Source organism: Crocuta crocuta, unplaced genomic scaffold, assembly GCF_008692635.1.
Source record: "Crocuta crocuta isolate KB4526 unplaced genomic scaffold, BGI_CrCroc_1.0 scaffold30, whole genome shotgun sequence".
NCBI lineage: Eukaryota > Metazoa > Chordata > Mammalia > Carnivora > Hyaenidae > Crocuta > Crocuta crocuta.
Window position 1 is genome coordinate 2,446,364 of NW_027528345.1, and position 27,580 is coordinate 2,473,943.

Here is a 27,580-nt window from a genome sequence, read left to right on the forward strand (position 1 = left end):
TACAATTTTATAAGTATATAGAGAATCATATAACTTCATGTAATTTCTAATCATCTTGGAGGAATATATATATTTAATATAGAGGAATATACATTTAATATAATAAAATTAAATAGAAGTTATCTTTAAACGTTGTTTCTCTTTTCTTCCCCCTTTTAAAAAATTTAATCTGTACAAAATTGGACATTCACATTGTTCATTCTTACGAAAAAATAAAAATACTTTTTAAAACAAGGGGATGTTTGTCTTGCCATGTACCATTATAGCAACTCTCTAAAAGATGCCAGCATATGTTATGTGGGATAAAGGCTGGTTCCCATTTGATGGAAAGGTTGCCCCTGCACCTCATTATGCTGATTGAAAGACACAACATTATCTAATGCAGCACATGCCCTTATCTGTCCAATTACTTAATGTTAAGATCACAGTGCAAGGTTGGGTATAGTCTTTGGATTCAGACAAGTGCATTATAAAATGGATGGTCCCAAATGAAGAATTGGAAGATGTGTTTGTAATTCATTGTAGCCCATTTAATTTTGACTGTAAGAAAGAGATAACAAAAGCATCCTTCAAAGTAATGTGTCATTAAGACATACCCTCATAGCTAATGGATCTGCAGGTGCAGTTGGTGAGTTGATATCCTAAAATGGTGCATTTGGGTTTGTTTTGACAGCTTTGGCATTTATTTATGCCGGATCATCCTCAGAAGGAAAAGAGAAAAAAAATAATACAAGAATCGGCACTTTCATGCTTTACATAGAGCATTAGTTTCATGTGCAATGAAGCCATTCTGCTTTTTATTTAGTTTTGTTTTTAAGTTTTTTAGTTATGTCTGATAATGGAGAGAAACGGTGGTAAGAGCGTATTTTGTAGCTAGCATGTTACTGTTAAATTTAGTTGCTATCATTGGTACTAAAAGAGATAAATATTTTTAAAAGCAGCAAAAAGTATACATTTTTAAGCCATGAGGAGGCCTGCATTAAAGCTGCTCTACATGTAAGCACTGTGACCTGGTTAATTAAGGAACTTCTTTTGGGATTCATTTGCCTTTCCTGTAAAAATAGCATAATGCTACTTGTCTGTATACTTACTTCAGAGTGCTGATCTGAGTATCCCGTTAGGTGCACTATGTAAAAATCATTTCTGAGTTCTAGATGAGTCTTTTATGAAGCTGAGCTGCTTCATCCCTTCAGCAAACTTTCACAAGTTAGGAATATTTAACAAATTGAATTAAAATTAGCCGTACATATTCACTTGTTGCTAAATTAAAGAAAGTACATCTTTAGTACTGGAATCAGATTCTATTTATGTTACTGTCTTTTGTGCTACAAGATTATTTGTGGGAGAGAAAAGGAGGAACAAGAAGGGTAAGATGGTGGTTGTAGAAATTGATAGGTAATAGAGGAGAAGGAAAAGAGAAGCAGGGATCAAAGCCACAGTGATAATTGCACATTATGATTGAGAGGAACCCGTTACCAAATATAATTTGTTCTATTTGAAAACAAAGTTCACATGTGCATTAAATACTTTTGTTTTTAATATACTGAGAGAAACTAGATTTCATTCTTTTTTGAATGAATAGTGCTTAATTGGTTTGAGTTCTTCAAAATAACTTTTGTGCATTATGATTATTTCAGTTTGTATCCTCAGATGATTTATTTTTAGATTATCATGCTGTTGAGCAGTTAACAAATATACTCCGCTCTACCTATTTAAATTTTTCCTGTTGGAGATCAAAGCCTAGATTAAGAAATAAACCTACAACTTCAGCTCAAGAAGACCCTAAGACATTACATTATTGTGAACTATCTATCTCAGACCTCCTCTTATTTTTACCTGTTATGGGAAGCACATCAGTTTAACGTGGTAGATGCATTAGGAATGTTAGCAATCTGTTCCACCAGCAGAACAGGTCATTAAGAGTTACAAATAGCTACTCTCATTTGAATATCCAAATATTACGGAGTTCATTTGATTTTGTTAACAGCTAATCAGAAAGAATGTATATTTAAAAGTAGAATAAAAGCAGATGTAAGACTATAATGCATAATTTTAATCCCTTTGATTTTCTAGATTCTAGAAAATCACATATATAACCATTTGAATCTCTTCCTAAATATTTTGTTTTAAATCAGAATGAGATTTTGATGCACATTAAATTTGAAAGTTACATTCATGGTAACTTTATTTCTGTAAAAATGACTATACAAGTTAAACAGTAATTAATGAGAACTAAGCAGTCAACAGTTTATTTTGAATCAAGGGCCTGTCTTTATGTGCTTCATGATTATTACAATTTAGGATTTGTCATAAACCAGTGTGTACACTGTTAAATAAAACACCAATTCTCAAATTGGTACTTCTAAGGAAATTGCCTAAGCTTTCAAGTCTAAAAGTAAAATTGTCAGCATCAGTTTCTTTTTCTAAACTGAAAGAATAATTATGACATTGGCTTGATTTTCCTTTTAAATAATTTTAAGTTCTGTGACTGAAATACAGAAACACTCATATAAACATCATTAGGAAATCACTGTTAGACTGAACTCAAGGCAGAAGGGCAAATTTAAAAGCTATTTATTTTTAATGCTTCACAGTAAAATGATATTGTTTATACTTGATTAATTCAATAATATTCTATTTTTTCTAAGTATTTTATTAAAATCTTTTTAATGATTAATGTTATGAGAAAATTTAGTTTGTTCACTGTTAAATTACTCTGGAACCTAATGCTGAATAAGCTGCCTTATGTTAGAGATATTTACTTCCTTGGAAGGAATCATGATTTGCCCGAGTCTTCTGTTCTTGCAAGGCTGAATACAAATATACAGTATCTAGTGCTCAGATTTTTTTTTTTAAGTTTATTTATTTTGAGAGAAAGAGAAAGTGCAAACAGGGGAGGAGCAGGAACACTGAGAGAGGGAGAGAGAGAATCCCAAGCCGTCTCCACACTGTCAGTGCAGAGGCTGATGTGGGGCTTGAACCCATGAACTATGAGATCATGACCTGAGCCAAAATCAAGTCAGACACTTAACCTTTAGGGCATCTGAGTGGCTCCATCGGTTAAGCATCTGACTTTGGCTCGGGTCATGATCTCACGGTTCGTGGGTTCGAGCCCCGTGTCGGGCTCTGTGCTGACAGCTGGCTCCGAGCCTGGAGGCTGCTTCACATTCTGTATCTCCCTCTCTCTCTGACCCTCCCCTGCTCATGCTGTCTCTCTCTCTCTCTCTCTCTCTCTCTCTCTCTCTCTCTCTCTCTCAGAAACAAATAAAAACATTAAAAAAAATTTACGGTGCCCTAAGGTGTTCAGATTCTTGTCAGATATGTAGGGTATATGTCAGTTCCACCTGTGAAAAAATGTCCCTTAGCTGCTAAACTATAGCAGAACATTCAAAGCTAAATGGACATTAAGTCAATAAATCAGGCAAGATATAAAATACTCTATTAGAAGGTGCAGTTACCTTTATTTCAGCATTTTGTTTATGCATCATGAGCTGAGTGGATGATCTTTGAAGAGCAAGTCAATCTCGATTTATTGAAGCATGTTAAAAGAGTTTGAGATAAACATAATGAAATGGAAAAAAATTCAATCTAACATAGTAAACATATTTCATTTTTAGCTGTGTTCTAAATAAAGAGGTTACTTTTGATTATAATATAAAGGATTACAGTAAAATGTTTTGGTAAAAGATACTTGATCTGATGAAGGCAATGTTTTTGATTCAACAAATTACAGTATAATAAATTATTCTAAGAGTTATTTTTGAAATTATTTGCCTGTGACCACAATACTTGTACATAGAGTTAAACACACAAAATTTCATCTAATCATTGATTGTAAGATCACATATTCTTTATTTCTTATTTCTTGTAACATGTAGAGTTTTAACTTCAGAATATGAGTTACGCAGTTTAAAAGGTTTCCAAGAGTTATTTTAATATCCAGCCTTCAGTATGTATTTTATCTAAAGTGCTACAATTATCTTTAACCCCTCTGTGCATTCATTTTTCGTTTCTAACACATATGTGGTGACAATTGAATAGCAAAATAAAGTCTCTCAAATTCGTATTAATTCCTAATCAGAAATGGAAATCATCACATGGTTTATAGACATCAAGAAAGCCATACATTTTGTTTCTGTGCAATTAATGTACATATCTCAACAAAGAATTTACATGGCTAACATAGGAGAACTTGTGAAGTGTTCATCTTTGAGGCATAATTATTTGTTGGGATCTGCAGCTTAGTAAATAAACATGTTGCTTTGAGCACTCTGAGGAAGGTATGACTATTTCCTATGGGGAAGGGTGTGGGGAATCCAGGGATAATTTGTCTTTCATCTGTTTTTTTAAAATGTTTATTCATTTTTGAGAGACAGAGAGAGAATGGGAGGGAGACAGGGAGGGAAGGAGAGTAGGGGAGGGGCAGAGAGAGAGGGAGATACAGAATCCAAAGCGGGCTCTAGGCTCTGAGCTGTCAGTACAGAGCCAGACCTGTGGCTCTAACCCATGAACCGCAAGATCATGACCTAAGTTGAAGTTGGACCCTTAACCTACTGAGCCACACAGGTGCCCTTCATCTGTTCTTTAAAATTTTAACAGATCTGGGAACAATATCTCAGGCTGAGCCACAACAGTTGTGGGTAAAAACACAGACTTCATCTATGTAGCTGAGTAGCTGGTCTCTAAATGCCTCCAGTGCAAGACAAACTATGCTTTATTAATCTGAGCAGCTCCAGTTAGATGAAAATCCAATAAGATACAGAGTACAATAAGATATGGTAAACAAATCTGATGAGATACAGCAACTACCCTGAAGGACATACAGGGAGAAGGAATAACATGGAGAAAAACAAAGAAGAGGTCATTAGACTTAGCAGTTTGAAGCAGTATTGTGATTTGTGATTTTTGAGAAGTGATTTTAGTAATATAAAGAAGTGGAAAACAGATTTGGGTCATTAAAAAGTGATTATAAGTGAAGTACATAACAGTTCTTTGCACTTCAGTAACAAAGTGTTTAACGGTGTGGTGAATAAGAAGAAGGCAATATTACAGATAATTTTTAAAGATGAAGAGGCTGTAAGGTAGAATCCCGTAGAACAACTGAAACTGAAGTAAGATATAAAAAGATAGAAGTATGGGAGGGTCGGAGTCCCTGATAGGGCAAGTTTCTAGAAGGTATTTAGTAACTGGAAGTGAGAGTACCAGAAACAATATTAGATTTCAAATATTTCCAGATGTGTTGGGAAACTTTATGCAGTGTTCATGCACAGGAGCTATTTAATATTATTTGTAGATTGAAGCATAAAACTAACACAACAGTAAATTATGAGAAGGTCATAGATTTCAAAAGTAAGAGCTGTGGAATATTTTCCCAACAAAGTAGATCTAATCTTTTAGAGTCATATTAAATGAAAGGACACAGGAAAAAAAAATGTGTGGGGGGAGGGCAAATGCTTTGCTATCCCCTGCTGAAGGATACTCATACTTCCCTATGGCACTGAATCAATTTTTAGCTTGGCAGAAAACCATTATATATATTACATGTATTATTCATATATTAGATATAATATATATATATTGCAGCTACTGTGAGGCATTATTACTATAATTGAGGGGATCATGTGTGCGGCTTGTCTTTCCTAGTGAAAGAAAAAAAAAAATCATGGTTTGCGGGGCGCCTGGGTGGCTTAGTCGGTTAAGCGTACGACTTTCGCTTAGGTCATGATCTCGCGGTTCGTGGGTTCGAGCCCCGCGTCGGGCTCTGTGCTGACTGCCAGCTCAGAGCCTGGAGCCTGTTTCAGAGTCTGTGATTCCCTCTCTCTCTGACCCTCCCCTGCTCATGCTGTCTCTCTCTCTTTCCTAGAAATAAATAAAACATTAAAAAAATTTTAAAAATCATGGTTTGGGAGTAAATAAGAACTCTAGTGCCAGAAAAAAAATTATGTAACCTCATTTTTTATTGTTTTGTTTATTTGTTTGTTTGTTTCAGCACCTAATGTGGCTCCTTCAGATGTAGGAGGTGGAGGTGGAAGCAACAGAGAACTGACGATAACATGGGTGGTAAGTATAAATAAGTTGCATATATTCTAGACGGCTTTACCTACACTTAATCTAAAACCCATTTTGTTTCCTGACATAATGTGAAATAAAAGACAATGCCCATCATAAGCTGTTTTTTGTTTTGTTTTGTTTAAATATAATTTACAAAATTCAAATTGGCAACAGGGAAATTATCAACAAGTAGAAGAAACTGAGTTCACCAGAGATTTCAGTTTAGATTTGGTCTCCATTAAGTGAGCATAAAGAGAAAATTGAAATTTGAATGAAAAGCAATCCACTTTGTTCTGTATATGGTTGTTATCTACACTCACTTGTTGATTTATACCTTAACTCAGTCATAAGCTTTCTAGTGAGTATACATTGAACACGTTTATTCATGGTCAAGATAGAATCAGCGGCCAAGGATACTGGCTGTTGGTTTTCTTTGTATGACCATATCTATCACCTTTTTTGGTTTACAGGAATTACCTAGAGAAAAATGGGAATTTGTGGTTTATATAATAACAGTATAAAAGTTGTTGCTGTTATTTTTGGTGAAACAAATAAGTTGTTCACAATGTATTTTAATATAAATGAGATGAATTTTATTTTAAAATAGAATAACGAAGAAATTCCCTTTATAACCATAGATGCAAAACTTAACAAAATGTTGGTAAATTAAACCCAGCAAAATACTAAAAGAATGACACACTATGACAAAGTAGAGTTTATCCCATCAATGCAAAGTTGGTTTCACAAATCAATCTATTACTCAATCATATTGGCATATCTCTATCATGCAATAGAGAGCCCAGAAATAGACTCACACTCATATAATCAATTAATCTGCAACAGAGGCTCCAAAGCAATAACACTGAGAGCAAAGAAAAACTTTTCAGCAAAAGCTGCTGGAATAATTGGGTGTTCAACTGGGGAACATTTATCCAGAAGGAGCCTGGATGTTGTTCAGCACTGCTCTTGTGCAGTACACTAAAGGGATGTATTTTTCCTTGTCTATTTACACATTAGTAATATAATCTCAGCTGGTCCAAACACCATTTCCATTATTATGGTAATATTTCTACTGCGGGGGTGTTCTTCTTTTGTTTGTTTTGTAAAAATAACTTTTTAAGTTAGAAAGCCAATTTTAAAAATGAATGACAGTTCCATTGGTAAATTATTATGTAAACAAAACTTACTCATGATCACACAAGTCAGAAATCACCCAAATTGACATTTTGGGGTGGTCTTTCTAATTTACATATGATGTCCTAAAATTTGTATAATTCATTTTTAAACTTAATGTTATTTTGCATGCAATTTTTGTGTTTCAACTCCTTGAGATTTTGTTATTTTGTTTGCACAGAATAAGGCAATACTAACTTTCATTTCAACATATTTTCATGACATTTGTAATTGCATTTTTGAAAGACAAATTTTATCTTCAAGTTTTATCCAACTTGAACTTCCAGTAGGCATCTATTTCCGGAGTATCTGCCAAACTCATAATGACTTTTCTTCATGAAAATTGTTCATTTCACAATCCCCTATCCAAAATGTAACTTTACTTAAAAAAAAGAAAAGAGGAAAAAAAATCAAAGCTCAAAGCACAAGCAAAAATAAATTAATAAAAGTATTTTTTTCTCAGATGCAAATCAGATTTTACCTGGGTTGCTATGGCTTAGTGTACAGTTCCTGTGCGAAAATTTATCCTGGATGCTAAGGGATCTGCTGGCCTAAAAGATTAAACTGACATTCTGCTATTTGATTCCAGATAGGTTTTGAGCTCACTGTGGTGCAATAACCCAATTTTACTTTATAACATTTTTCTGAGCATTCAAAACCCCAGAGAAAAGTTTTTAGTTTAAAAACTTTTGTATTAGCACCTGTGTTCAAACTGAAGTTTGCTTTCTTACTTGAGACTTACCTTGATCCCTAGTGTAATCTATTACAATATGGTGTCTCAGGAGTCAACCAAAGGACTTGTTATTGAGGCATCCAAAATGTTTTGTTAATCTTTTGTGACCCAAAGGTGAGGTCTGTCTTGGAGACCGTAGTGTCTAAAAAACAGTGCCTGTCATCTGGATTTTTGAAACGAGACAGATATTGGTGGGGGAGAGGGCTGCGATAGTATGAACTTGTCTGCATTAGACATCTGATGTTTATCTAGGTAACATGTTTATATAGCTTCATGTGTACCCATTAAATATCTCTAATGTTTAATTACTGCAGATAGTCCAAGAGTATAACCCAGATCCAAGGGATTTTTAGAAGTGCAAAATGCAATAATAGATTTTACTTTTTTAGAAATCAAGTTGATTTAAATAATAAGTGGATATTTAGCAAAAAATGACTTCAATAGCTGCTGTGTCATCATATTTTATTCTTGACATTTAGGTTACATTATTAAGTAAGATTTAGAAATAAAGTGCTGAATATCAAGTTATTTAATTTGTAAGTTTTAGTCGATGTAACATACATAAGTGTAGATATTAGAGAAATTAGAATATTTTACTTTAAAATTTTTTCATGTTTAATTTATTTCTGAGAGAGAGAGAGACAGCGTGAGCAGGGGAGGGTCAGAGAGAGAGGGAGACACAGAATCCGAAGCAGGCTCCAGGCTCTGAGCTGCCTGTCAGCACAGAGTCCGACGCGGGGCTCAAACCTACATACCGTGAGATCATGACCTGAGCTGAAGTCAGACGCTTAACTGACTGAGCCACCCAGGCACCCCAGGAATGTTTTACTCTTTTAAAAAAAATTAGGTGGTATCTGTTTCAGGATAAAATGAAAGGTTGTCAAAAATTCATAATTAGAAATCCTATTCTAAAGATTTAAAATCAAGTCTCTGGGGATATGACCTAAGAATCATTAATTTTTTTCCCTAGGGTTTTTTTTTTTTAATTTTTTCCAGTTTCATTGGGATTTGAAAACTCAAGTTGATCCTGGTATACTCTAATCTGCAAAAATCACGTAGATAACTATCAATAAGAAAAATGTTGAAACTACTATGAAACACTAGATTATATATTATCTAATAATTTTAAAAAATCACAATATGTTTATCCTTGAGATTATGCTTCAGGATGTATGTTTCTATAGCATCCTGTTTAAGTATGATCAAGTAACTGTGGTATAGTTACTTCATGGTTCTTCCTCAAGATAACTGATTTTTCTGGTGAAAAAGTAAATACACAATATGCTTATTTATCTTATTGACTGAAAGAGAGTAAGTGATGAGTATTTACTAGAACTAGGTTTGTCATTATTTATAAATAATGACTTGTTAAAGCTGACATGAACTTCCTTATTGGGCAGGTGACATGTGTAAAGATAAGAAACTCAGGAAATAATGCCAAACAGAGCACATTCTTCAGTGCTGTGTCAGACAGGGGCCCATAGCCAGCCTCCTCCAGATAAAGACAGTATCATCTCTTCCTTCCTCTTCTCTCTTTTATCCTCTGGCCAGTGTCTACTGTTTGATAACAAGACAGGTATTCTAGAGTCTTATGCACTCTCTTAAATATTTCCTGAGGCTTTCTTCTAGGTTCTAGGGATGAAAGTAAATGAAACTCACAGAAACTCTGCCCTCCTGAAACTTATATTCTAGTAGTTGAGAAAGACAATGAAGTGGATAAATAAATAAATAATGTACTGTGGATCATGGTAGTGTTACAGAGAAGAAAATAAAACAGGGAGGTGCGATGTATGGGGTATTATGGAAATGGTCTTGAAATGACAGATCTTGTGGCCAGGGAAGACCACAAGTAGGCCATTTTTACCTCAACAAAGTTACCTTCTGATGTATGGGAGAGCATTCAGGGCAGAAGGAATTAAATGTAAAAAGCCCCAGAGTGGGAGCCCCCACCTAAGATATTCCAGGAAGAAAATACTTGGTAAATAAAGTCACTTCTTGTTTGGGTATGTTTTTGCCCTGGCATTTTCAGGCAGCACTAACCTATGAACATGTTTTTTTAGGTACATTTTTACAAAGACACATTGTTACTATTGTTTGCATTGGATTTTTTCCCCTATGAACTATATTGCTTAAACCTATTTAATATATCAATTTCTATTTAGCCTTTGTCAAGAGAATACCACTACGGCAACAATTTTGGTTACATAGTGGCATTTAAGCCTTTTGATGGGGAAGAATGGAAAAAAGTTACAGTAACTAATCCAGATACTGGCCGCTATGTCCATAAAGATGAGACCATGCGCCCTTCCACTGCATTTCAAGTCAAAGTTAAGGCCTTCAACAACAAAGGAGATGGACCTTACAGCCTCACAGCAGTCATTAATTCAGCACAAGATGGTAGGTAAAAGACCTTACTAACATGATGAGGGAAGAAAAACCTAATTTTTCTGCTGGCATTCTTTTTGCTGTCTTTCAGGCCTTACTTGCTAAGATCTTTTCATAGTACTAAGCATTTAGTAAATGAATATTACTTTGATCCAAACTAAAATGTCATGCTATCCATTTAAAGATAAGAATACCTCCAAAATCTTTTTCATCCTTCAGATCATGTCCACGATCGTTAGGAAATCTCCACTAAAATAATTGGCTTTGGACCCCTGTTTTTGACCTCTTGATTCTAATTGTGAAGTCAGAAATTCTCCATACTTGGTTGGTACCTTAGTATATCTGTGCGTTCACAACGCTTACTACTTACAAGTTCCTTAACATATACTTTTCTGGGAGTAAAGTCTCTCTTTTTTAACCCCCAAACTGTATAATTATATCCTTTATGTAACTTCTTTGTAATTTCAATAGAGTGCTGAAATTTTATTAGTGGGAATCTAGGAATAATTCTGTGAAGAACAAATCATAAAGTCAGTTAAATTTTCTTATAATGTTTATTTTTGACACAGAGACAGAGTGTGAGTGGGTGAGGGGCAGAGAGAGAGAGGGAGACACAGAATCTCAAGCAGCCTCCAGGCTTTGAGCTGTCAGCACAGAGCCATACGCGGGGTTCGAACTCATAAACTGCGAGATCATGACCTGAGCCTAAGTCAGATGCTTAACCGACTCAGACACCTAGGTGCCCCAGAAAGTCAGTTGAATTTTTTTTTATTGGGAAAGGAAAATTTTGTCTAGAGGACTATTTAGAGGGAAAAGTATATAGATACTGGTTCTCTTTGTTTTTCTAGAAATTTTAACTGAACTGAACATGCTCCTGAAGACTTTCTATGTCTTTGCTAAATAATATATAGTTTTGGATTAAAGATAATGACATCAATTTCTGTGATTTTCTGTTTACATTTCTATCCTTTTTTTTATTGTTTTCCTACTAAAGAGAGATAAAACCTCCTTATTCTAGCTCTGTACTCACGAGCATTAAGTAAACAATTAATGGCTAAAAAAGCAAATGGAGATTCCGTTGCCTTCTGACCTGACACATTTGTCCTTGGTTAAGTTCTCTTCACACACGTGCAAGAAGCACAAACGGAAGAATGTGAGCACTTAAAACTACAGGAGATATTCCTCTGATCTCTTTGAGGAAAAACACTCTATCCATTTGCCCAATTTCCATAACTTTTACTTCAAAATACATTTAGCTATCAGATAGAACTCACATATGCTCTTCAGTCATAAAGTTACTAGCTTTCCTACTGTTAAAAATTTAATGTGTATTCCCATCATTCCATGATCTTTACTTACAACTCAAACATGAAGGGCAGTCTTATATATATGGATATAGTTTGCATGTAGGTGCACACACACATTCACACACATAAGAAATAACTAACTTATTTATTAAATTAGTTAACTGAATACATAGAAAGAATAAAAAATGGAAAATTTTTTAAGTTTATAGTTAGGTCAGGGATTTTCAGACCTGAGTAATAAATCTTACATTCTCTATGTATGTTCTGATTCAATAGAAAAATAACTTGACTCCGTGTTACCAGTTTGAACAATATGAGTACATCCCACAGAAGAAATGAAAGCAGAAAGCATTTTACAAGTTATCTTCTCACCCAATATCAATTTTTTACTGCTTTATTTGATGCTAAAGTAATCAGGCAAAGGGCCATGCTCGTCATCTCTGTAGTCGTGGCCATCTGCACTTAATTATATTTCTTTCCTAAATGTTTCATGAGTCTCATAAAACCTGCATGTGCTGAAGCTTGTATAAGCATTCGTCTTTTCTTCTCCTGCTAAGAAATCAATCATACTGCTACACGTTTACCTTGATTTAGAAAGGCAACAATGTTCATGTGTGGGACATTTTTAACGTAGAAGAGGATTATAGTTTGTGAAAAAAAGACAATAAAAATTGATCATTCTTGTTTAAAGATTTGCTTAGTTTCTTTGTGGTTTTTTTTTCATAAGGGATGTAAATTACTTTTTTATTTTTCACTGAACAGAGACCTTTTTTGATACATACTTGACTTGATGCCCAGTTGGAAGATTAGACTTATAAAAGCTTTCCTGAGCACAAGAAGCAGTGGATGTCACAACTTGTTTCAAAGGATCTGGAGTGAAAAAAAACAATTTAGCTTAAACATAAAAGAGGAAGAGTGAAATATTTTTGTGTATCTGTAGCTTGTGTAAATACTAAGTGTTGAGAAAATTGAAAATTAATTGTAATGAACAACTTTTTAATAATAAATACCAAATTCCCTATTTTTGATAATATACAGTTGATTTAAATCTAATGAATTTAATGTGCATCCACAGGTTTTCTTATGCAGATTACTAGGGAGAAATACAAGAAAGTATTAGTACCGTTGTTGCTCACAGATAATGGAGAAATCCATGAAAGCTTTTATATTCTGTAAAAGTGTGTGTGTACATGTGTATGAGTCTATATTAACATTCAGGTAGATGACTACGTGTGTGTGCATATATCATTGCTGACTATGAAATAAAATAATATTAGCGAAACTAGAGAAAAAGCTAATAAAATTATTGGTCTTATTTTATTTTACAAGTTTGAAAACTCCTTGAAAATATTAAAATGTAATTTTAATCTATTCATACAGCAAATGGTTATGTTTGAATATAAGTATCCTACATAAGAATGTAATGTTCTCATCAAATTTCAGCTCCCAGTGAAGCCCCAACAGAAGTAGGTGTAAAAGTCTTATCATCTTCTGAGATATCCGTTCATTGGGATCATGTTGTAGAAAAAATAGTGGAAAGCTATCAGGTGAGTTCAATTTTTATCACACTATATACATTTATTCATTAATTTATTAGCATACATTTTCAAATATGTTGTATCTTTGAATGTTCTGTGGCCATTGATTATGTGGTAACTAATACTGTAATCTCTTTGTCTAATATGTTCGGCATTTATAAGCTAGTTGTTAAGAGTAAGGTGGAGGTTCCTAACTAGTGTATCAAGGAGAGATGTAGAGTCCTGTGTGTTGACAAAGAGTTGGCTAAAATGAAAACTAAGGTAATAACACCCATGATTAAATAAGATCTCTTGAGTCAATTTCATGAAATGAGTGCCGAATTTTAAGTTTTTTTGAAACCATTTTGGTAATTTGTAGAAGCATTCTTAAAATGTTTATTCTGTTTGTCTCGGCATTTCCACTTCTAACAGTCCCTATAAAGGAAATAACTACAAATATTTGGAGTTATTTGTAGGTAGAAAATTGGCAACATTCAAAATGTCCCAAAGGAAATTTTACTTGAGTTGAGTCTTAAAAGACTAGTAGGAATTCACCAGATAGAAAGGGGAAGATTTGTCTTAGTTGAAAGGAAGAAGACCTGGAAAACTGAAGCTAGAATGATAGTGTGGGTCTTTAATACAATGCTAGCAAAATTTAGACTGGATTGTGCAGGAAATGTGACATCATCTCATATGCGTAAGCACATAGAGTGAAAATTAAGAGGAATTGGCAACATCCAATCTTTGCAGATGAGCAAATGGATGCCAGAAATTCAACAAGTTGCCTCAGCACAAATTAAGTGTCAGAGCAGTATCTACAATTCAGCTTTGATGATTCAAAGTTCAGGCTTTATGCCAAACCACAGATTCCTCTCTGTTTTAGGAGTGAATGCCCTTTCACAGCCACAGACAGTGAACTGCCCACACAGTCAACTTGCCCTCTCAATTCTCTTNAGCTCCTTGAGGACAGAATTTTGTCTGTTTTGCTCTCAGTGCCAAGAACAGTGCTGGGCGCAGGGTAGGCCCTAAACAGGTACTCAGACCAAATAGAGCTACAAGTATAATTAAATCATGTGTTACAAACTGGCCTTCTCAAACCCATTTTTATGAGATGTGACCACAAAACCAACCTAAGGTTTTAAGTTTTAAACATGTAAAATATCAGGGAGTTTTTTTTTTTTTTTTTTTTTTTTTTTTGGTAACATATTTTATGATTTGGGCACATCTCAAAGTATCTTCAGATAATCTTTGCAAGTGTTCTTATGAAAAGAGTGGAATGGTAAGAGTGAACTGGAAGAACAATATTCATAACTTATTAAATTGACAATTACATTTACAGTTCATAGAAAAGGAATGGGAAAAATTGAGAAATTCACTGGGCATTACAAACCCCTCTAGGAAACAAGCCCAAGCATCCTTGAGAGAGGACATTAGCATTTGGAGCTTGAAAGTCATCTTGGACCATAGGATTTTTTTCTTCTTTCATGTTATTCATTCTTAAGTTAAAAAAAAAAAGGAAAAAAGATTATTTAATATATAACTCACTCATTGAATCAAGATGTTAAATATATATTTTACTTTGTTTAAAACATTGACCTAGCATTGGTACCAGTGAATTTAGGCAATATTCAGAACATAAGCTTTTTTGAGTGGAAGTAAACATCAGTTAAGGATTTTCAATTAAGTAGTCCACAAAAAATAATAGTTAGCAGATAATATCTTTGCAAATGATAATCTCAAGGACAAATGTATGACATTGAGGAATTTAGTTTCACAGATACCTCACTTTTTTGTAACTCCATATTAAGTAGAAAATTGTGAGATCTCTTTCTGAGCACAGATGTGCATTGATAGCTCTGTCACTGAAGAATTTGGTGTAAAATATATCTGAATTTTCTGAGCCTTGTTTTCTCACCAGAAAGCTGAGAAATAGAACTGTTGTGTTGAATGAAATGAAAACATGTTATGCCTTTCCCTGTTCTATGTCTTTGGACATTTGAAGACAATGATAATAATGATGATGATATTATGATAATGACAGTGATGAAGATGATGATGATCATTTTAATGATAAGAATGATAACATTTGTTGAGCCCTTATGATGCTAAACAGCTAAGCTTATTGTGTTGAATCCCTATGATTCTAGAGAATAGGCATTATTATTCTCCCTGTTTTAAAAACAAAGAATTTGAAGTTTGGAAATATTTGTCTGTGTAATAATTGGCATAACCAAATTTGAACCTAGGTCTTGCCTTTCCAAATAAATTAAAAATATTGGACATAAATCACAAAATTATTGTTTCCAGTTCTATCTTAAAAACATTTTGAGTCTTTGACACAGAACCTTGAATATCAAAGAGACAACCATGAAAGTTTAAAAGAGAATATCTGTAACATTTATTCTTCTGTAAGAAAATGCCCTTGTATTGGGTGGGGGTAGCTTGACTGACTATAATGTGGTTATTGTTTCTACTTTAAAATATGATGGGAGAAGCCAGTGGTTTAACAAGATAGATGACTGAGAAAACTAATCCCCCAGTGCACTTCCTACAAAAATGTAAGTTATAAAGAAAGAGAGGGAAAAAAAGTAACGCATTAAGAAAATAAAATAAAAACCTGGAGAAGCCCGAGCCCTGTGTGATTGACCCCATCTCAAGGTTAATTTCCTGATATTTCAAATGAGAACTGTGAGCAATTGAGTTTAAAAGTAATCTCTTCCCCTGTGGTTTTAAAATGTATCTCAGTAGAGTGGTTAGGTTCTACTCATTTTTTCCTCTTGCCTGTTTAAAGAGCTCCCCACTCCTAACCTTAATGCCACTAACTTTTCCTGCAGTGTAGGAAAGGTATATTAGAGCTTTGAGCTCCTGCCCAGAATCCACAAAAGACTTAGTTTGTTCACCCAGCAGGTACAACACCCACTTAACGTAATGAAAACAAGCAAAATATGCTATTAGGAATAATGAATGCAAAAACTCTTAGCAGCTGAATCAGAGATTAATGCAGATAATCAGTTTTGCAGTTATCTTAAAAGATTATCAATCCTGAGTAATCTACTCAATTTTTTAAAGGTTAATTGATTATGGTGAGCATAAAATAATATTTAGGAAGTGCTTCGTTTTCTTATTTTGGAGAAGACAGCTATCTTCATCTTGATCTCTCCAAAGCAAAGTCAGACAAACAAGTGTGGGAGAAGGTAGTGTTTTGGTGTTGTTTATCTGTTTGTTTTAATATGATCCTGTAGAGCAACAATGAGGAAAAAACAGGTGAACAGGAAAAGGGGGAGCTTGGATACAAAGAAGCTCTAACTTTTTGGCAAACCCTGTGGGCAACTGGTGCTCTATCTCTTGGGATCTTTGAGGACCTTTAGAATGTGGCTCAGAATTGCCCTACCTGGGATGGAAGGGGGAGGAGCATTCATCCACTGCTGCCCCCCATTGGTTAAGAGTGGCCCCATCAGCATCACCTCCTCTCCCACTTCCATGGACTATGGGACTAGTTTCACATCACAGCATCAAATACAACCTGAGGCTGGGAGTCAGGGGCTAGCAGTACTAGCACAGGTGACATGCTACCTGGTCATCCTTACGAGAAGTACTTAAGTGAAGCCTCCATAGAATTGGTTGGTTCTTTTGCCAGTGGCTGGAATAAAAGAATTTTAAATAGCTCTCAAAAGGTGAAAGAATACAGATTTGAATGATTTATATTACTGCTATTCCTTTCCCATAGAACATACTAATAACCAATGTAGTCTAAGATTGTGATAATATAGATATTGTATACTTTTAGAGATTGAGCTTTATTGTATCAGAGTCTCATTTTTTCACTTAAATAACCATATTAAATGTTTTCTAAATACTGTATTAAACCCTTTATGAAAGAATCTTTACTTGTCACATGATTATGATTTTTTTCCAGCATATTCAGAATTGAAAGGACAGAACTTAGAAATCTGATACAAAAGTTTACTTAAGGGATACCTGCCTGAGTGGCTCAGTCATTTAAGCATCTGACTCTGACTCTTGATTTCAGCTCATGTCATGATCTCCTGGCTCAGGAGATATAACCCACATCCACAGAACCCACTTGGGATTCTCTCTCTCTCCCTCTCTTTCTCTTTCTGCCTCTTCCATGCTTTCTCTCTATTTCTCAATCAAAATAAATAAACTTTAAAAAAAAAAAAAGTTTACTGAAGGGGCATCTGGGTGGCTCAGTTGGTTGCGCATGCAACTTCAGCCCAGGTCATGATCTTGTGGTTCGTGAGTTCGAGCCCCACATCAGGGCTCTGTACTGATATCTCAGAGCCTGGAGCCTGCTTTGGATTCGGTGTCTCCTTCTCTTTCAGCCCCTCCCCCGCTCACTCTCTGTCTCTGTCTCTCTTTCAAAAATAAATAAATGTTAAAAATTTTTTTAATTTACTGAAGTAGAAAATAATAAAAATGGAGCAAGTATCTTCAGGCACTTCCGTAATTGTAACATCCATTCCATTTCCTAAAACTCTTTGGAGAAAATGAGGTTAAAGGAGCCATTTTTCCTGCAAATTTCTTAAATATTTCTGAGAAGGGATAGAACTATATAATCACTGTACAAAAGTAGTATTAGTGCAGCACACAAATTCATGGAAAGTGTAATATTCTTTTGCTAAGGCTTTGTTCTTTAGTTTCCTAACACTTTTGTAAAGATTAAGTTTTCTTGGGGACAAAATGATAGATCTCTCTTTCAAAGATATTAGTGATTTTATGTGAACTTAAACCTTTTGATTCCTTCTTTAAAAAAAATTTAATGTTTTATTTATTTCTGAGAGAGAGAGAGAGAGACAGAGACAGCATGAGCAGGGGAGGGTCAGAGGGAGAGGGAGGCACACAATCTGAAACAGGCTCCAGGCTCTGAGCTGACTGTCAGCACAGAGCCCGACACGGGGCTCGAACCCATGAACCACGAGATCATGACCTGAGCCGAAGTCAGATACTTAACCAACTGAGCCATCCAGATACCTCGTTTCCTTCATTTTTAAAATAAGATCTATGATGGCAAAGAACATGTGTGCCTGGGTTCACTGCGTTCCCGCACCTCGCACAGTAAGTGGGACAAAATGGGTACCTAATAGCTCATATTTCATTCAATGAATGAAATATATCATACGTCAAATGTAGTCCAGTGCCCATAGTGTCAAAAGTAGATAGTAAATACCTGTCTTCAAAGAGCTTATAATTTAGTAGAAGTGGAGAAAGACAAGTCATGAGGCAATCTAATTAGTCATAATTGCCTATGATAGTTTTATGATAGACAAAGGATGCTATGGGGATTATAGAAACATGTAGATAAAGAGAGAAAATTGTATAATGCCACAGCATTAAAAAAGAAACAAATACATTATATGTTAGTGCAGCATATGAAGATGAATTTATGGGTTACTACCCATAATGCAAGACCAGCTATATGTATGTATATGTGTATGTATTTTCCAGCAGTGATAATTCCTTTCCACTCATTCATCTAGGCTCTCTTTTGATCTCCCTAGTGATTAATGAAAAGCAACACATTTACTCTGTTCCATGACTACAGGTTGCATCCTTCACTCTAAGCAATTTGCTCACAAATTAATGTCGGTGTTTCACCACATGGAGAAACTCAGTGAGACTATCAAGATGCAATAGCCCAAATTTATTATCTGTTTGGAAATGAAGTGCATGGCCAGTGGCTAGTTCAGAGAAAAAAGATGATGCCATATCTCACATGTATCTATCTACTATTTACATGAGTATACTTTGAAAACATTATAAGTGTTATGTAAACATATATTTTAAGGAGAGACAGATTATGAAATCGAATCACTTTGTCTCAGATGCTTTCATCTGTAAAGATTAACTATAGTGTGAAAAGTTCAAACAAATCTCATATTCTAAAATAAGGAAATCATGGACTATTTGGCACATTCAGTAATTCTTTCTGCTCCCTGGTTACAAAGGCATAGCTAAGTCACCATTTTAATTTATTGTGAATTATAATTTTTTAATGTTTACTTATTTTTAAGAGAGAGAGACAGACAGACAGACCGAGCACAAGTAGGGGATGATAGAGACAGAGGAAGACAGAGTCCAAAGCAGGCTCCAGGCTCTGAGCTATCCTCACAGAGCCCAGTGCAGAGCTTGAACTCACAAATGATGAGATCATCACCTGAGCTGAAGTTGGACACTNCTCTTTCAAAAATAAATAAATGTTAAAAATTTTTTTAATTTACTGAAGTAGAAAATAATAAAAATGGAGCAAGTATCTTCAGGCACTTCCGTAATTGTAACATCCATTCCATTTCCTAAAACTCTTTGGAGAAAATGAGGTTAAAGGAGCCATTTTTCCTGCAAATTTCTTAAATATTTCTGAGAAGGGATAGAACTATATAATCACTGTACAAAAGTAGTATTAGTGCAGCACACAAATTCATGGAAAGTGTAATATTCTTTTGCTAAGGCTTTGTTCTTTAGTTTCCTAACACTTTTGTAAAGATTAAGTTTTCTTGGGGACAAAATGATAGATCTCTCTTTCAAAGATATTAGTGATTTTATGTGAACTTAAACCTTTTGATTCCTTCTTTAAAAAAAATTTAATGTTTTATTTATTTCTGAGAGAGAGAGAGAGAGACAGAGACAGCATGAGCAGGGGAGGGTCAGAGGGAGAGGGAGGCACACAATCTGAAACAGGCTCCAGGCTCTGAGCTGACTGTCAGCACAGAGCCCGACACGGGGCTCGAACCCATGAACCACGAGATCATGACCTGAGCCGAAGTCAGATACTTAACCAACTGAGCCATCCAGATACCTCGTTTCCTTCATTTTTAAAATAAGATCTATGATGGCAAAGAACATGTGTGCCTGGGTTCACTGCGTTCCCGCACCTCGCACAGTAAGTGGGACAAAATGGGTACCTAATAGCTCATATTTCATTCAATGAATGAAATATATCATACGTCAAATGTAGTCCAGTGCCCATAGTGTCAAAAGTAGATAGTAAATACCTGTCTTCAAAGAGCTTATAATTTAGTAGAAGTGGAGAAAGACAAGTCATGAGGCAATCTAATTAGTCATAATTGCCTATGATAGTTTTATGATAGACAAAGGATGCTATGGGGATTATAGAAACATGTAGATAAAGAGAGAAAATTGTATAATGCCACAGCATTAAAAAAGAAACAAATACATTATATGTTAGTGCAGCATATGAAGATGAATTTATGGGTTACTACCCATAATGCAAGACCAGCTATATGTATGTATATGTGTATGTATTTTCCAGCAGTGATAATTCCTTTCCACTCATTCATCTAGGCTCTCTTTTGATCTCCCTAGTGATTAATGAAAAGCAACACATTTACTCTGTTCCATGACTACAGGTTGCATCCTTCACTCTAAGCAATTTGCTCACAAATTAATGTCGGTGTTTCACCACATGGAGAAACTCAGTGAGACTATCAAGATGCAATAGCCCAAATTTATTATCTGTTTGGAAATGAAGTGCATGGCCAGTGGCTAGTTCAGAGAAAAAAGATGATGCCATATCTCACATGTATCTATCTACTATTTACATGAGTATACTTTGAAAACATTATAAGTGTTATGTAAACATATATTTTAAGGAGAGACAGATTATGAAATCGAATCACTTTGTCTCAGATGCTTTCATCTGTAAAGATTAACTATAGTGTGAAAAGTTCAAACAAATCTCATATTCTAAAATAAGGAAATCATGGACTATTTGGCACATTCAGTAATTCTTTCTGCTCCCTGGTTACAAAGGCATAGCTAAGTCACCATTTTAATTTATTGTGAATTATAATTTTTTAATGTTTACTTATTTTTAAGAGAGAGAGACAGACAGACAGACCGAGCACAAGTAGGGGATGATAGAGACAGAGGAAGACAGAGTCCAAAGCAGGCTCCAGGCTCTGAGCTATCCTCACAGAGCCCAGTGCAGAGCTTGAACTCACAAATGATGAGATCATCACCTGAGCTGAAGTTGGACACTTAACTGACTGAGCCACACAGGAACCCCTATTGTGAATTTTAATGGAGATTGACCACACAGATCCATGCTAAAATTAAATGAATGAAGTCATTTGTCATTTTAGATATAGATACAAATAGTACCTTAAGGAAAACTTTGTTCTTTTCTTTTATATTGCCAAAATGCCTCATGGAAATCTGAGTAAGAAGCCAGAAAAATTTCATCACTTTAATTCCTCAGTTTACTACATAGTGTTTGTCTTCTAGAAATAACCTTTATGATATTAATCTGGCTTAAAATCTTCTGCTCTTTAATCTGGATGATAGAAAAGTTGTTATAATTGAATGAACATTTTAAAATGTGGTCTACCTCTCAGTCAACAAGCATGTATATAAAAATGCATCAACCTCATGGATTTGTTTTGATTGCTAAAAAACATTCTAGATTTATTATGAAGATAATGTATACGGATAATCCTACTTGAGTTCCTGGCATTTCATTAGAATATAAATTTTTATTTTATTTATCATTAGTCAAGCAGTAGAAAAGGCCTTATGTACTATTTAGTTCAAGTGCCCACTAAAATGTAGGCCATTGTCTTTCTTCCCAGAGAATGTACTCACTACCTGAACCCTTTTCAGAATCCGAAACATATCTTCTCGAGGAGGCTCCCCTCCTTAGCACGTCTTTTGTGTGCCAACTGAGATCTGCCTCTGGAGACATTTGGTGCAATTCTAGTTCCTTGGTTCTGAGGCCATCCTTCTGGTCAGATGACAGAAATGCCAAGGAGATCAAAATGAATACTAGTAAACAAAATAAAATCATTGCAAAGGAAACCAATTAGCAATTTAGTAACTAGTTGTTCTGAAATGTGCTCATTCTACATATAAACCTTACTTTGTTACCAATTGGAGCCATCTAGTTCTATTTTATAATGGTTTCATTTGATTTATGTAAATGAATCATTCAAGATTATTTAAATATTAGATGTCTAATTAATTGTCTAGGCACTTTGCGTATTTGTGAAATCAAATTTCCATTATTTTATAGCCAGGGAATGTAAAATATATAAAATATCAATATATTTATAAGCATTTTGTTTATACCTTAGATACACCTTATAGAAATTTCTTTATTTATTTTTTATATTTTATTTATTTCTCAGAGAGAGAGAGACAGAGACAGCATGAGCAGGGGAGGATCAGAGAGAGAGGGGGACACAGAATCTGAAACAGGCTCCAGGCTCTGAGCTAGCTGTCATCACAGAGCCTGACACAGGGCTTGAACCCATGAACTGTGAGATCATGACCTGAGCCGAAGTTGGACACTTAACCAACTGAGCCAACCAGGCGCCCCAGATATAGAAATTTCTAACCAATAAAATAGTCTTATTAGAAGGATGGAAATTATAATTCCCAATTTTTTACTTAAACTTTAAGAGGCAAGGAAGAGTGTCATTAATACATTGGTTGAGATAAGTAATCATTTCTTTCCTTTTTTTAAATGTGTTTTTTTTTTTTTTTTACAAATAGTTTGTTGTCAAATTAGTTTCCACATAACACTCAGTGCTCATCCCCACAAGTGTCCTCCTCCATGCCCATCCCCCCTCCCCCCACCTCCATCAGTCCTCAGTTTTTGTCAGCATTCAAGAGTCTCTCATGGTTTGCCTCTCTCCCTTTCCCCCACCATTTCCGCCCTTCTTCTCCCCCTTGTTCCTCCGTCAAGTTCCTCCTAATCCTCCTATACGTGCAAACATATGATATTTGTCCTTCTCTGCCTGACTTATTTCGCTCAGCATAACCCTCCTACACTGTTGGTGGGAATGTAAACTGGTGCAGCCCCTCTGGAAAACAGTGTGGAGGTTCCTCAGGAAACTAACACTAGAACTCCCCTATGACCCAGCAATAGCACTGCTAGGAATTTACCCAAGGGATACAGAAATGCTGATGCATAGGAGCACGTGTACCCCAATGTTTTAAATGTTTTTTTGAGAGAGAGACAGAGTGTGAATGAGGGAGGGACAGAGAGAGAGGAAGATACAGATTCTGAAGTAGGCTCCATCCTCTGAGCTGTCAGCACAGAGCCCGATGTGAGACTTAAACTCAAATAACCCTAAGATCATGACCTGAGCCAAAGTCAGACGCTTAACTGACGGAGCCACCCAGAGGCCCCACAAATAATAATTTCTAATCACAGATAACATTTTTAAAATTAAATTTATTTTCAAGATAATAAGTTCCTCAGCTAATTAAACTATTAAACATAATATTTCTTTGATATCTGGCTTCAATGTAGGTTCAAAGGAAATAATTTTGCATATATATTTCAAAAATGAGCTAGCAGAAAGTTATTACACTTGCATGTTGATATAAATGTTTTTATAAAACAAAGTTATATTCCCGTCAAACTGTTTTATCAATAACCCATGACAAATTTGATATTATATAAACAGAAATAAAATAGGAAATAAACGATAAAAATTATTATGGACATACTTCCAAACAGAAACCAGTGTTATATTTTGAAGATAATCATATGAAGAAGTTTTTGGTTTCTTCTTTTTTTCTTTTTTATGTTAGAATGATAACATTCAGGCCATGAGGTGAGACTTTGATTTCTTGGACATCGTTAATAGATCTACATTATGTGCCTTGCCATATTCTAAGACCGATAGAAGTGTAAGTAGCTTTAAGAAACATTTGAGTATGACACTCAGGCAACATCACCGGTGTCAGAGCAAGGGAACAGGATTTTCGCCACTGAATCATGACAAAGTCTTCGTCAATTTGAATGCTTGCAGATTCGGTATTGGGCTGCCCATGACAAAGAAGCAGCTGCACACAGAGTTCAAGTCACCAGCCAAGAATACTCGGCCAGGCTGGAGAACCTTCTGCCCGACACCCAGTACTTTGTGGAAGTCAGGGCCTGCAATAGCGCAGGGTGTGGACCTCCCAGTGACATGATTGAGACCTTCACCAAGAAAGCACGTGAGTCTCAACATTTGCATATAGACTCGTCAAAAGCTACCAGTCCATCTGGTCACGATGCAAGTTACATCTGAGAGAAATTTACTACCTAGCGGTCTTAGCACATTGAATTTAAAATTTTATTCTTTACAATCACCCAAGATTTAAAACAAACAAACAAACAAAAAATCATTGTTAGTTATTATAGGTGATAAAAAAATGTGGAGAATGCCTTCACACATTTAATGTCCCACTATAGAAATAATATTACAGAGCCTCTCTTTGTAAGTTTTGTGTCATTAAATAATCAATTTGTATTCTGTTATTATTTTTAACAAAGGACTGCATAAATAGCATGTAGTATGAGAATGTTAAAATTCTGTTATTTTCTATACTTTTTTTATATAAACCTTCATCATTGCACAGTTGCAAATGTGAGTTAAATGTTGTAGCATTATGTTTCATCTTTTATTACCATATGTACTCCTTGTTTATACAACAAGACAGCCCATCCTGCTTAAATCTTCTAGTCATTCTCACCTCCCTGGCTTTGCTTTGATATCTCCTTCTTGAACTCAAGTTGAATATATAGAAGAAGAGAATGTATATTTGAGCCTCTAGGGAGATTTTCAAGAATATAAAGACATGAACAGTACTGGGGTTTAGAAATTTATGAAATTCACTTGGGGAAAAGATAGCAAAACATGGTGGTAAGATACCAGGCTTTAGTATTAGACATGGGCCTCAGATATGTATTTTCCACTTACTAAATGTGTGCCAGGAGACAAATTACCTGCCACATTTAAACCTTAGTTTTGTAATTTGTAAAAGGAGCATCCATCCCTTTATTCTTTTTTCCATTTATTCCTTCATCAAAAGTATGCTATGTGCCTATCACTGTTCTAGACATTAAGAATACAGAAGGGATCAAGCCAAATCCAGAGCCTCTTCTTAGGGGATTCACAGCCTAATGGAAGGACATTAAAAACAACAATAACAACAACAAAAAACCTGACAAATCAATATGAATGTTAATATCAGATGACAGGGCAATAAAGTGGATAAACAGATAATAAAATGGAAATTGACTTGGATGGAAGATGAATTCCAATTGAGTGGTCAGGAAAAGCTTCTTTGAGAAGATCCCACTGGAGTCATATATGAGTATATGAATCATAAGAAGGACCCACTATGTGATGACTGTCAGGAAAGGGACTGTGTCAGGTAGGTAAAGTAACTAGGGTAAAGCCTAAGGGTGGGAATAGTTTGGTATTCCATTGGTGTAGAAAGACCAATTGGGCCGGGATGTAGGCTGGAGGTGAGAAAGAGTAAGTGTGCTGAGCTTGAAATATGAAGAGCCTTGTAGTTGTAGGTCATGCTAGGGATTAAAGTTTTTTCTAAGTCTGGTAAGAGCCATTGGGAGATTAAGGCAGAGAAGGATATTTAAGTTATGCTTGAAAAAAATCATTCTGGCTTTTGGATAGACAATGGTGGTGGTGGATTAACAGTAAACACAAAAGAGCCAATTAGGGGATGGCTTTAGATGTCAAGGGGAGAAATGATGGTGACCAAAACTATGTGATAATGGATATAAAGAGAAGTAGAAATTTTTCTGCAGAAAGAGTTGACAACTTGGTACTGATTTCGATGTTGGCATAGATGGAATGGAAGACTGAGTATTGTATTTTTGATTCAGAAACTGAGGATTCTCTTGTACCATTTGCCAAAGATGGGAAAGACCATAGGCAGATTTGGGAGTATATGGCAATGTTCCATCTTGATTACATTTGAGAAGTCTTGTAGACATTTAAATAGAGAGAGACAATTGGACACATATGTCTAGAGGTCAAGAGAAAGATTACACCTGAAAAAAAATTGTGACTTCTTAAAGCCATAGGCCCAGATATCAGATTTAGGGAAGATACATAGATAAAGGGGAGAGAAGGGTGCTCAGGAACAAGTCCTAGGTCATGCCAACATCTAGAAATTAGGCAGAGGACATGGAGCTGGCACAGGATGGTTAATGAGAAGGGGCAGCCTGAGAGGTAGGAGACCCAGATGCTGAGAGATCACGTATTTAAGAAAAGAATGAAATTCAGAAAGGGATTAGAAGGTGAACTCTGTGGAATGCTACAAAGATATTAAGTCTGAAGAATAAAACCTGGCATTATTTGGTCAACTGGAGATAATTGATGGCCTTGAAAACAAGAGTTACAGAAGACTGGTGGAGAAAGAAACCCAAGTAAAGAATAATGAGAAGAGAATAAAAGATAGTTATATTACCGACCTCACAGGGTCATGGGTACATTAAATGAACCCATGTATGATATAAAGTGCTGAGCATAGTGCCTGGCATGTAGTAAGCACTCCTCAAAATTAGCTGTTGTCGTCACATCATTATCATCACTGACTAGAGGCAGTTGGCAGAATTCAAGTTGGATACGGTGGCTGTCACTTGCATATTATTACTTCCCACAGCGCCGAGCCAGCCCCCAAGGATCATCAGTTCCATAAGGTCTGGTTCACGCTACATAATCACCTGGGATCATGTGGTCGCACTATCAAATGAATCTACGGTGACAGGATATAAGGTATGTAAAAGATTACTGGATTTTCCCCACACAGGCTTTATTCTTACAGAGTGATTGATGTCTGAACTTGAATGATGTTTTTTCAGCAAAACCCATCCAACTTTCCTATTCCAGCTGTATAGTAGAATCAGATGACATAGTACTGTGATAAGTTTTGAAATGAGAAAAGATCTTCATTGAGTTCTACAGGGGCGCCTGGGTGGCTTAGTCGGTTAAGCGTCCGACTTTCGCTTAGGTCATGATCTCACGGTTCCTGGGTTTGAGCCCTGCGTCGGGCTCTGTGCTGACTGCCAGCTCGGAGCCTGGAGCCTGTTTCGGTCTGTGACTCCCTCTCTCTCTGACCTTCCCCTGTTCACACTGTCTCTCTCTCTCCTAGAAATAAATAAAACATTAAAAAAAAATGTTTCATTGAGTTCTACAAAAATTCTATGTCAAGTGAGCAAGATAGGTAGAATAACCAGTTTAAAGAATAGAGTTGTTAAAATAATCAGTGCATAAAGAGGAGAAAAAATCCATTTTTGTTTGGCAATGATTAAGATAGTGTTGCCTGGCACACAGTGAACTTGGGTGTATTGAGTTACATTCCATAAATGAACAAAAAAAGGAAAAAAAATTATTTCCATATATTCTCTATATCACACATTTTTATTGGATACCAAAATTTGGGAATAGCATGAAAATATTTAGTTCTAAGGCAATGTTTAAGACTACAAGACATTGAAAGAGCCCTCATTTTATATTACACACACAAAAAATTCCCTCTTTTTATTTTAGGTCATTAAAAAAAATCAGATGCTTAAGGTATTTCCTCTTGGATTACCCTAAAAAATGGGTGAAATCAATTTCTGTGAATTAAAAATA

The 27,580-nt window shown here is 35.4% G+C and overlaps 1 protein-coding gene across 1 annotated transcript in view; it reads left to right on the plus strand.

Annotated features, from left to right (window-relative positions):
- LOC144222947 (contactin-1-like) overlaps positions 1-27,580 on the plus strand; it is an 80,493-nt gene that overhangs the window by 16,218 nt on the left and 36,695 nt on the right. Inside the window, exons 3-7 of the mRNA XM_077753657.1 lie at positions 5,990-6,060; positions 10,120-10,354; positions 13,093-13,196; positions 23,963-24,149; positions 26,607-26,719. Coding sequence (XP_077609783.1) covers positions 5,990-6,060; positions 10,120-10,354; positions 13,093-13,196; positions 23,963-24,149; positions 26,607-26,719 — 710 coding nt within the window. The remainder of the gene's footprint in view (positions 1-5,989; positions 6,061-10,119; positions 10,355-13,092; positions 13,197-23,962; positions 24,150-26,606; positions 26,720-27,580) is intronic.